This window comes from Varanus komodoensis, unplaced genomic scaffold (genome assembly GCF_004798865.1).
Source record: "Varanus komodoensis strain SLA01 unplaced genomic scaffold, ASM479886v1 scaffold8, whole genome shotgun sequence".
Lineage (NCBI taxonomy): Eukaryota > Metazoa > Chordata > Lepidosauria > Squamata > Varanidae > Varanus > Varanus komodoensis.
In genome coordinates, this window is record NW_025336481.1 from 29,408,534 (window position 1) to 29,420,883 (window position 12,350).

The 12,350-nt window shown below is 38.8% G+C and overlaps 1 protein-coding gene across 6 annotated transcripts in view; it reads left to right on the forward strand.

Annotated features, from left to right (window-relative positions):
* Nucleotides 1–9,273, forward strand: part of PPP1R12A (protein phosphatase 1 regulatory subunit 12A) — a 112,220-nt gene extending 102,947 nt beyond the window's left edge. For 5 of the 6 annotated variants that reach the window (XM_044455609.1, XM_044455606.1, XM_044455611.1 and 2 more), the window contains one exon: nt 6,901–9,273. In XM_044455609.1, coding sequence (XP_044311544.1) covers nt 6,901–6,987 — 87 coding nt within the window. In that variant the 3' untranslated portion in view covers nt 6,988–9,273. Of the gene's footprint in view, nt 1–3,921; nt 4,015–6,900 lie in introns of all 6 variants that reach the window. The other variant, XM_044455607.1, reaches the window with a different exon arrangement.
* The last annotated feature ends 3,077 nt before the right edge of the window (nt 9,274–12,350 follow it).

The following is a 12,350-nucleotide window of genomic DNA, read 5'->3' on the forward strand; positions in this document are numbered from 1 at the left end:
TAAGACTGATTTAAAGCACCACCTGCTCTTCGTACCACCAGCTCTGTACTGCAAATTCTGGGGTGCTGTTTGCTCTCGGCGAAAACTCTCCTCCCAGAACTCAGCAGCAGTGCTATGCAACTGGGCAACTGACTTCAGTACATGAGAATCTGTTACAGTTCATGGGATACAGACATTCCTGGGCCTCATGGCAGCCACAGTGATGGTGGCCCTCTTCCCCAGACTTTGGATGAGACCCCTGCAGCTGTGGTTTGTACACACCCATCACTCAGAGGATGACTCTACACCACCATTCTCAACATCCTACCCTCTGTAGGTGGTTTACGATCCCATACAACCTTGCAGCAGGGATCAGCTTTATCCCGGCAGAGCCAACGATCACTGTCACCACCAAGAAAGGCTAGGGAGCTGCAGTGACCTGCAAACCAAGGGATCTTGGGACCACAGAGTAGCCAGCCATCTCATAAAATTCATGGAGGTGCTGGCTGTCCACAAGGTGCTAATCTCATTTGACACCTCCCTTTATAGCCAACACATGCGAATTGCCACAGGCAACTGTAATGATTTATCTGAACAAGGAGGGAGGCACATGTTCTATCCCAGTCACCAGACTAGCTGTGATACATCACCAGGGATGTTACAATCATGGCAACCATGGTGGGAAAAAGCAGCCTCTTAGCAGACATCTTCAGCTGCACAACACTTGATTCTCACAAGTGGCAGCTGAGCAAGATGGTCCTCCATGATCTCCACAACAGATGGGGATGCCATCAGTGGATTTCTTCACCATAGCACACAACATAATGAGCCCACAGTTCTGTTCCTAGGTGAAACAGGGAACCAAATCCCTGGGAGATTCCCCTCTCCCCAAATGGAGTGGGATTCTGTTTCACAGCTCCATTTCCCCTAATCATCACAATCAGGAGGGACAAAAGGGACTGTGTCCTCATCACCCCATGATGGCTGAGGCAGCTGTGTATCCCCTGGCTCCTCCAGCGCTCCTAAGGGCGCTTCACTCATCTCCCACACCACCAGGATCTCCTCTCACAAGGCTGGGACCAAGTTCTTCACCTGGACATTGGGACCCTGTGCCTCATGGCCTGCAGCAACACCCACTAGAGGTGTCAGCTGTACTGGACACAACCCTGAAGCTATCCACAAGAAAGGCCTTTTCAGCAAAGTGGAATGCCTTTGGAGGCCGGGGGTGGGGGGTTCCTGGATATCCTGGAAGTGACCTTTCCAGTAGCCATCATGTCAGCCCAGCAGGTCAGCAAATGCTGTGCCCTCCAAGTGGACCCACCCTACTTGACTTTCTATTGGGACAAAGCCATCCTCCATCCAGATTCAGCCTTCCTTCCCAAAAGCATCTTGCCGTTTCACCTCATTCATCCCTGCCACCTTCATGGCTACATCTACTGCAGTACAATCTATCCTACACCTCATCAGGACGGCACTCATCTTCAGAACTGAGTTATTCCACCGTTTGTCTGGGTATTTGTCTGCTACAGTGACCAGAAAAAAGGATACCTTCTCTCTCTGCAGAGACTATCCAATTGTGTTTCTAGTGCCAACTACCTTGCTATGAGATGGGAGGCCTTCACCTCACCATGTGCCCAAAAGCCAACTCATGTGAACACTGGCCACATCCCCTTGCCAGAATTCCCCTGCAGGGCATCTGCAAAGCTGCCACATAGTCTACACCTTCAACATTTGTTTGACACTACCAACTAGATCCCTGCGCAAGGGCAGACCGCTGCTCCAGGAGGGCAGTCCTCTCCTCTGTCCTCCAGTGATGACAGCACCCCTGTCCTTCACATGGTAAGTTAGCTGATCATTCATATGTGTGATGCACAGAGACAGAGAAAGGCGGATAACCCTGTAACTGTCGTCATTCAACAAGTGGTCATCTCTTCATTCACACAACCCACCCTCCAGCCCTGCTTGCTGTCATCCCTCCCAGGTGTTTCCTTTGTACTCTCCGTGGACACTTGAGGCCAGGCCAGAGCCTTTTCTCTTCCCCTTGGTCCAGAGATCTATGGCAGTCTCCATAGGGGATGTGCAGGAGCCTGTACTTCTTGAGAACAGGAAGAGGAGTGGTCACTCCCACACAAATGATTAGCTATAGAAGTTTCCTGACAACAGGTTCTGCACAGGCACCAAGTGCATATGTGTGAATGCACAGAGACCACTTGAAGAACAACAGTTACAGGTAAGCAGTCTGCCCTTTCTGCATCAGCTCAGCAACTGTGAAATGATAATTTAGCAGCAATTTAAACAATGGATGTTCAGATAGCAGTGAAGGAGTAATTCCTAAAGGTTCTGTGTGGTCTATTTTCTTCCTTTTTTAACCTTAGCATAGTCACCATCAGTGTGGCTGTTCCTGCTTGCTTTTTGTTCTGTCCTTTACAGAGGCAGATATGCTCTTTGTAAAAGGATGGCAATTTTTTTTTATCCGAGAGCAAATTCTTCATCTCCATATGAGGTGCATGGTTTGAGTGTAGCACAAAATAAATGGTAGCACTGAGGTCAAGCAGTTAAGGTATGGACTGCTTCCTTCTCTCCTGAGCAAACTACCCTATTCTCCATCATAAAAGTAGTAGCCATGCTGCCCAAGGGATAAGGTGCACATTGAAAACAACCCTAATGGTTTCAGAAACATAACTTCAGTCATTCATGTGCAAGCTCAAGAGCTGTTCTATCCCATGTCACTCCTTCACTAACATCCTTAATCCTTCCAATACATTATTGTGGGGATAGGAATTCCCAGTGGGAGAATATGCAGATGGAACTGTCCCTGACCAAGGCTTTGCAGAGGGACATCCCACTGGTGTTTTAGCCAGGAACCGGATACTATTGAAGGACATGGTCTGGCCCCTTGACCTAATGCTAGTTCCCTTGCATTATTGAAACACAGTAAAAAACCCTTGTTGAATTTACTCTAATGAATTCTACCTCCAGGACAGTAAACAGCGTTTTTACCATTCTGAATTTGCCAGTTTACCAGTATTGAATTCCAGCAGTAGGTGAAAAAATTTTTGAAGAAGATTGTTGCCTTCATAACCTGCTGCAGGACTTCCCATAGTGATCAGTCACTATCAGAGACAGAATTTTGTAGAATTACTTCTGTCTACTCCTGTTCACTTTTTCTAGGAATGTTAGTCTCAACTCACTAAGAAGCTGTTGATACTCAAATTTAGATGCCATCTTATTTCTACTACTGATTAAATTCCTGCAAACTGAACATCCTTATTCCTGTGGTAATGTCGGCACTTGAAGTAATGTCCTCAGAGCTCTTAGCATGTAGAAAGGTTCATCCCTAAGCAGGCAGTTGGACCAATATTATGTACAGTATTGTCAAAGGCAATGACAGCATTTTGAATTGTATATGAAAACTAACTGGAGAACAAAATAGCTCTCACATAATGAGTATAAAATATATTGGAATTTGTACCTGTTAATGATGAAGCTTCTATCTTCTGAATCAAGTTTTGACATGATTTTCCAAAACTGCTTCACATTAAGTACAAGCTCTTTCAGGGCACACTTTACCATTGCCAGGCCCTTCATCAAGAGGCCAAGCCTTGGTGCATTTCTCATAATGTATGCTTCATAAGCATTGAGGAGAACCCTGGCTTTGCAAATCTGATATTTTTGTTGTGGGAAGGGGGGTGTGAATCTGCTTCCAAAGTAATTTTGAGAATATTTCCTCAGTTGTGCAACACCATGAACATGAAATGTTAAGATAGACACACATAATTGTATGACCTATTACATAAATAGTCACATCCAGTCCTTTAGAAAGCTATGAGCATTCGCTAGCTGCCCTTAAATTATATTTCCAAGTGTTTTGCTTATTTTCACAGAGACTTACCTGCTGCTGAGAAAAGGATTATCTTTACGTATTTTTCTTTTTCCTTTTAGTTGTCCTCACCTGTGATACCTTTTCAACATGCCACAATTGCATTTCTCTCATGTTGGTTCCTGTTTCTTTGATTCCTGCAGAAACCATACCAAGTAAAGCATGTTCAGACTTTGAGGCTTTTAAATGAGCAACTGCTGACTGAGAATAGGGCCTTGACCAGAGTGGTTACCAGGTTATCAGGTGCTTGCAGGCATCTCCATTCTGTGAACTTGTAATTTTTCCTTTCTTCCCCCTTTTTCTGTAGCCAGCCAAGTGTCATGGCCTGCATCTCTTGCTATTAATGCTTGTGTGGTTGAAAACGAGCTTATTGCATGAAATACAGATGTTCGGCTTATTCACATAATATTAAGCATTCTAGTCCTGCCATATTGGAAATACTTTGGCATAGTTTAGTTGAATGATAAAGAAACTTGTTTTCTGAGTTGTTTTGACCAGAGCAAACATACCCTGTTTTGGCAGATTTTATGTTAAATCTGCTCAATAGGAATGGCAACTTTTAAATAGTTCCCAGCTCAGCCCAGTGATATTACTTCCCATGCATATACCTAAATTAGAAATGTGAAAACCTAGCAGAATAATGTACTTTTCAGTTGTCACTTCATTGGAAGCTTAATTATTAGATCTAAATATAAATTTAAGTCACAAAGTAGAAGCCTCTTGCACCAGCATTCTGTTTAAAGAAAAGAAAGGCCAGCAATGCATTAATTTTCCTAGAGATTATACTATTAAACCATCAAAAATAAAATGTTAACTATGTTGTGGCTCAATAGCACACAATCCAAGCCTAAGCACCAGTGAGTGGGAGTATGTCAGTTGTACTTTTAAAAAGGAACATTGATAGGCAGTGCTTTAGTTCTGACATTTTGCATTAACCATATTGAAGGCAGAAGTAGTAGAATTGTTATGCTTGAGTTGATATTTTAGCTAAACTTGTAAGAAACATGTGCTTCGATTACAAAAACAAAAATTACTAATGAACAGTGATGCTTCAACACCAGAGATATTTTTCCTTGCATTTGCAATTTTAGATATTTCTCCCAAGTTTTGATACTTGAATAGTTTGGAGAGAGGGGGGAAGAATACCATGATGGAAAACAAATAGCACTCCCATGTAGATAATAAGTAGGAGAAAGAATAGGGAAAGAAAAGCATTTGTACCTCAGTTGCAGTGACCTGATCCATAGCAAAATGTATAGCTGTCTTTGATAGTATTTAATTTTGTTAGAGGTGGCAAGAATATCTGGGCAACAGCCTGGCAGTTACTGGCTGCACATGTTGATGGTGCTTAGTTTGGCAAAGGCAGCTTTCATTCTTTGTATGATGTTCTCTGGGAAGACACTGCTTATAGAATCACAGAAGCATATAGTTGGAAGAGTCCTAGCAAGTCAGTGGATTCAACTGCCTGTTCAATGCAGAATTCAAGTCTCCCATCCAGATTCCACCAGGCCTGACCTTGCTTCAGAGTTACGCTGGATCAGGCACTTCACACTATATGGAAGATACATTGTTCGTAGTCTGTACTTGCTGTTAGACCGGTGTTATTCTGTTAGGGCCAGACAAATGCACCCCTCATTTTTTCAGCCTTTTGAGTCAGTAAAACTCATAGTTGCCCCTTTTGATTCAGTAACGTTTTCTGGACAACTGTGGAACAGGGAGGAATTACAGCTTTGTATTTTTGTCTCCCTGTTTTTAATACCCTGGCTGGTTGTGTGGATGCATCTATCCATCTTTGTTTTTCTGAGAGTTGTTGACAAAGTATTTGCGAGATATACAAAAAGTGTTGAAGTTGAACAATTTGAAGTGGTGTCTTAGATAATGTTGCTACAACTACTGTATAGGACAGTGTCAAGGAGATGTTGAGTAACATCTGTGGTTTTCTTTTTTTCTTCTTAAAACTACTAAAATTGGACTTGATATTGCGATTTTCCTAAGCTATCAAGTTTAATAAGAGGCAGAAATGTCATTCATTGCTGTTCAGAGTGCCTCTTGCTTCCTTTAAATACAGGAAATAGTATCTTTCAAGAAAAAATAGTGGATTGCACCAGAAGGACATTGTCTACTTTATTCTAGCCTGCAAGGCGAAAATGTGAAAAACAGTATGGTTTTTCAGATAAATGACCAGCAAAAAGTTCAATAAGAATAACTTGTTTTGAAAATGGAATATTTACCTCGTTCGGAGTCAGTGTGTATCAGAACATCATAAATCTGTAGAAGGCAATGTGTTTCTATTTCTTGAAAGAAAGTAAAGTAATTGGAAGAGACATATTTATCAGTTAAATGATCATTCAAGTTCTATTATTTCAGACATCAATGCCAGGCATAAGTTTTTTTACCTGTATTTATGAAACATTATGTTTTCTGCTTGTGCTGGATTACAAAAGGGTGAACACATCAATTTCATTTCTAAGAAAATGTATTAAGGGCTCAAACCTACCTAGAAATGAAACCTTGCGCTTCATATTTGGAGCTTGGTGCAGTTCACAGAGGTGCAGAGAAATTGCCAGCTCCACATTTTCTGGTGGAGTCTTTGCTATTGCATCTTCTATATGCTAGCCTGACTTTCATGTTCAAAACTTGTTCCAGTGTACAGTCTTGAACTGTGGCCTACACTAAACAAAAATAATATATCCTACAAAATGTAAAACATTTTAAATTAAGGAAACATGCACTTCTTTTGCATAAAAAACAGCTATGGACTCACCAAAGCCTTCCTTCTCCACTAGTTCATGTGATTGCCTTAGTGTGTGCTTGAGCAGGACTGACTAAATCCATTGCAAGTTTTATTTTATGCCCCGTTCTGCAGTGGTGATAATTGGTAGTATGAAAAAACCATTAACAGATGTGCCTAAAGTTTTAAACTGTTGGTCTACTTTTGCACTACTTGTAGGAAATGGGGGCTACTTTTCTTTGAGGGGTTTTCTCTAATATGTTGTTTTTTGTCAGACATCACATACCTATACTTTCTTTTTCTTTGATAGATGCTACCAGATCTGAAGGCCGATAACCAGAGGCTAAAAGATGAAAATGGGGCCTTGATCAGAGTTATCAGCAAGCTTTCCAAATAAGATTGTTTACTCCAGCTGCAAATCATGGGATTGCACATAATTAGTAACTCCAGTGGACCATAGCATGGAAGTCACTGGGAAGCCTGGGAAGATTTCTTGGGACTTGTCATTTTCAGATGTTCTGCCAAATGCCCTCTTACCTGGGTTTGTTTTTTTTAAAAAAAAAAAACAAGATCATTGTTTCATGTGTTAAAGCAGCTGCTGAGAAGACATAATGACGGAGAAATCTTGTTTACAGCTACCACATATAAGGAAAGTATTCAAGGCCAGATAAGCCTCAGATATTTAACCAGTAAGCCTTAGTTGTACATAAACACATGCATCAAAAAGCTTTCTGCTATCACAGACAGTTACTTTATTTTGTTGTTGTGTCACGATTCCTTTTTTCTATCCTGCCATTTTTTTTTCTTTTCTGTCTGAGTTTGGATTTCTGTGTGTTCCCTTCTAATTATTCATGTACCAGATTTATTCTCTTGTACAGTATTTTCACAGCTTTACATTTACAGAAACCACATACCCTTTAAAAATACATGTAGTTAACTAAACCTGTATTTTCCAGCCAGCCACCCCAAAACAGAAAAGTTTTGTGAAAACTTTGCTTTCACTGTTGTGCAATATGCATTTATTTCTTATAAAAAGATGCTTTAAAAGTCAGTTGAAAGTAGATTATTTTAAAACTCCTGTCTTCTGCCTTTATTTACTTTTTAAAAGAAAAGAAAAAGGGTTGTAGTGCAAGATATTAAATCCTGTAACCTTCACGTTCTTTTTAGCAGGTACTGAGTGATGCTGTATATATTAATGTATATTGTTTGGATTTTTCAGTCCCACATGAAATGCTTGAATATATTTCCCTACTGCAAATATGCGTTACAGCAAATTAGGCTGCTCCAAATTAATGATTAACGAAGTCCATTTTTATGGTTTAAATTTAGAAATTGTATTTTGTATGGAGCCACTCTTTACAAAATGTCTAAACTGTAAAGAAATCTTTTCTTTTTTATTTGAGTAGTGTTCACCCATAATAAAACTCAAGTATAACTTCTTCACTAAATTTCACATATCTGTATTTGAGTGCTGTCCAAAACTGTTGTGCTAGCCAAAGTAATCTTTAAATCATTTGAAAGCCCTAACCAAACCTGTTACTCATACATGCACTACTATTGCCATGTGAAGAGGCATCTGAATTGATAAAACCGTTATGTCAGACCATTTTATGCATTTCAGTGGCCTTTTAAAAAGTACTTCAGTGAAGATAGCTTTTGTTAGAAAACAAACAGCTTTTATATTTTCACTAAAACCTACTAAATACAACCATCTTACTGGCCTACGGACTATTGCCTAAAAACCACTGAACAGTTCAGCCATTAAAATAAATTGTACATTGTAAAGCTTGTAGTAGCTATTGTATTATTGATTATATTGTATACTATATTAAATGTGAATTTGTACCCCTTCATTTTAAAAGGTCATTCTGTTCTACTGCCTACTTCTTGGGATGGGACTGCTTCATTTTAGGGTTGGGGAAGGAGAAGGATTAGATGGGGTAAAGAGAAAACAAATCTCCTTTGTGGGGTTGGGGGCTGGGGGGCAGTTTTTTGAAGATGTAAGGTTTTGCTCTTACTACCAAGCTCAGGATTCTTGATTCTAAAGGTACAAGGATATTTCTGGGATATCTTGTTACAGTAGGTCTGCATGAGTCATATGTTTGAAGATGGACATCTTTCATGCTCTTAAGCTAATACAAAACCAAGCAGAGAATTGATCCATCTGAGTGATTGCAACACACTGTGTTGTGGAAGGTTAGGCATACTGTGGATTATATTTGGTAAAGTTTTGGATGCCTGTGAATGATTAAATGTGTATCTAATATTTTAGTGTTTTATATATAGGTTATTTATTCTTTAAAAACTGGCTACTGTGTTGCATTGATTTTATTGGTAGTATTGAGCAGACCTTGCATCTGCATGAAACTACTTGCAAAACCCACTATTTTGCAAAAAAAATGTATTTTGACATATACAAATAAAATGAATAAAACTATTTTAAATGTGTGAATTTTACTGAAAATACATTTTAAACATGAGTTTGGTATTTAACTTCTTTGTGGGCATTTTTTTCCATTGCTTCACTTGGATGCAAAGTACTTTTCAGAGATTGTAATCAAATTGTGTTTGTTTGCACATGTGTAAATGCAACAGTAAAAATGCCATATTTATGCAATCTGTAACAAATTGAAAAATGTTTATATATTTTACATAAACCTGTCTGCATGCAGAAACATGGGAACCAGTTTTTTATGTGTTGTTTTGCCATGATAAAAATGTGTAAATGTAGATGTTTGCTTAATTTACTAGAATATTTTGTAGAGTTTTCCAGAGCCTTTTGTATAAGTTCATTTAACTACACTAACCAACCCTCCCACACTCCAGCAAACTTTTTAGTGTAAAATACAGATTTTGATCAAGTTCCCCACTGGAAACAAGCTTTTGTTCTCATGAATGAATTATTCACTAGTTTTATGTCTGATTGAAATAAGAGAAGCATAGTTTGTGTGTGGTGTACTCAATTTATCCCAGGGTGGAGGACAGTTATCTTTTCCTGGAATTCAACCATCATGAAAACAAAAATAGCTGGAATGTTATTCTGTAAGGTTAAAATACATATTAGAATAATGGAAACATTTCTCAATATGATTGCAGCAAAATGTATTGAAAGGGGAATTATATTTCATAATCCATGTTAAACTAGGTTGTGGGTTTGTAACCATAATGCCCTACATTTGGAGAAAGAGGTTGGTTTTTCTACCATACCAACTACAAGTGAAACAATTTTTTAGTGGAGCAGAAGGGGATAAGAACACTCAAACACTGATGTGGGAATGTTGTGCTGGGCAACATGCCTGCTGATTAAATGTAATGCTCAGAACATAAGGTCATAAACCTCACTTTGGAGGGAAGCTCTTGTCCTTATGTAGGGAAAAAAACAGTTCATAGATGTGAGTGCTGTATAATTTAGAACCAATCTAGCAAAACTTGCATGGTATCCGATAAACAAATTATACTTCTAAAACCAGCATACTAGAACTGAAGTAAAAAAAGAAAATGTGTTTTCGCATTGCTAAGTAAAGTGTTTTGCTATCACTTTTCCAGTTTTAAAAATTAATTTTTTAAAGTAAGGAAAAGTACATTTAAGTTTTGTCAATATTATATTGCTTTGCCATGAAACAGTGAGAAACTCAATTTGTTCCTTCAGCCCTCTTGAACAGTTGTGTGTGTGTGCATGCACACACATGGGGTGTCCTCAGTCTTGCTCAGTTGTAAGGAAAGAGTCTTAGGATAAAAAAGCATGAAGTAAGCAGCACCAAGTGTGAGTACATAGTGCTCAGCACAGTTTTAAGGAATCCAAATTACCCTGATGACTGTTGAAATGGAATTGCTGTCAAACCTATTAAATCAGCTAATCCTCATCTCATCTCAACATTTTAAGCTAGTGCTGATGAGATGTAAAAAACATGTATCCTTTAGAAAGTTCAGAAATTTTCCACTTCTGTCTTTCCACCTGTTGGATGAGTTTCATGCTTTCATTGTACATATAATTATAGGGGGAGAACAGCCTGGTGTTCCACCCTTCCTAAGTTAGTATTGTCTTCCAGAGTTGTAGTTTATAAGGAATAGTTGACTAAGCAAATGCTTATTAGTGTGCACAGCATGATATTCTTGCACTAAAATGCCCATAAACAAGGCTAATGCAAATTTCCTTTTGCTTAAAGTCTAAAGAACAGCTGAAGATATACAAAACATAAACAGAAAAAACTACAAGCAGCATTTCCTCAAAATTATTAATATAGCAACAGGAAAAAAACTAAAATGTGTTACATAAAATCACACTTTTTTACATAACTGGTCTGTTTTTAATTATGGACAATGTAAATAGTTTGTGCATAGAACCTTAAAATGTCAGTTAATATTTTTAAATACAGTAGTTCATCAAATATCAATAGCATGTCTCATCAGCTGTGCATCTTAAATACTAAAGCCTAGATTAAGCCTAAAATGGTTCAAAGTATTGTGAGAGTATCAACAATCCAGATAATAATCGACAACAAAAAATGGCTCGGCAATGACAAGTTGAGAGTACAGTTAGTCCCAACCATATTAACTAAATGTACTCCTAGGATTTTCCTTACCATTGACCTGGACTGCATCCAAACCCTAGTAACCTAGGAAGAGTGGGATGAACTCGTACTTCTTCCATACCCTACAGGTAATGAATTCAAATGGTATGCTTCCTATTGGGTGAAGAGTTTAAACAGCTATGAGAGCTTGTGATTCCATTTTTTTTTTTTTTTTTTTTTTTGCCGCTGATGTTACACTGAAAGAAAAGTGAAAGAAATGGGCTTAGTCTAGGTTAAGGTTTCAACTGGGTCTAGAGTTAAATTATGCCTACCTCAACTGAAGGGTCTAAAGCAGAGAAGAAAGTCATGGCTGTATCCCAGATATGCAAGATCTAACTATATTGAGTGCTTTTTCATATATGATGCTGGGTAGGAAGCCAAGATGTACTTTTGCCCCATTCTACGATACATCAGAATTTAAGAACCCTGGTTTTAGATTCCCTTCTGTTATGTTTCCTGTTGCATAGAAATCAACCCTCAGGTGGCACAGTTTTCCACACTGCTTTGCTTTTGAAAGATGATCAACTTCTCCCCCACCCTGATTTCTTCCATGTCAAGGATTCCAAAACATGGGCAGTGTGGCATTCTGCCTAGTCAAGTGGCACTGGGTGCCTCCTTCATGCCAGCTGCTCAGTCAGTAAGACTGACACTTTTCTTAGCAAACAATTGCTGTGATTGCCCCAAGAATATTGTTTGGTTTTGAAAAGCAGTTGTTGACTATTCGCTTTCTTCAGATTAACATCTATTAGAAATTATGTTGGAGTTTGATAATCCTGCCCAACCTTTGTCTTTTGGTATGCGTCCTGTTCCTGTGTATTTTTAAATTTAAATGAAATCTGCCGCTGGTAGTTCTTACAAAGTGAATGCCCTCACTTCCCATTCGTAGCAGGATAAAAACAGGCATGTTCCAAAGAAATATTCTGGCAAGGCATAGCATTAATTGCACCAAGCTTAGGAAGAGATTCTAAATTCAGGCAGCAGGTGGCATCTATGAGCCTTTTCTGGCCAAATAGTATGGTATCAGAAGAGCATTATGTGTTTTCATCTCTAAGATTGGAATCCTTTCTCTTAGGGTCAGCTTTTCATTTGTATCATACTTGAGGGTAAGCTAAGTATTTTGAGTATCAGCAAGTTGTTAGGCTTTCAAAATATTTAAAATGTTATTTACTAAATAGAGAAAGAATATACT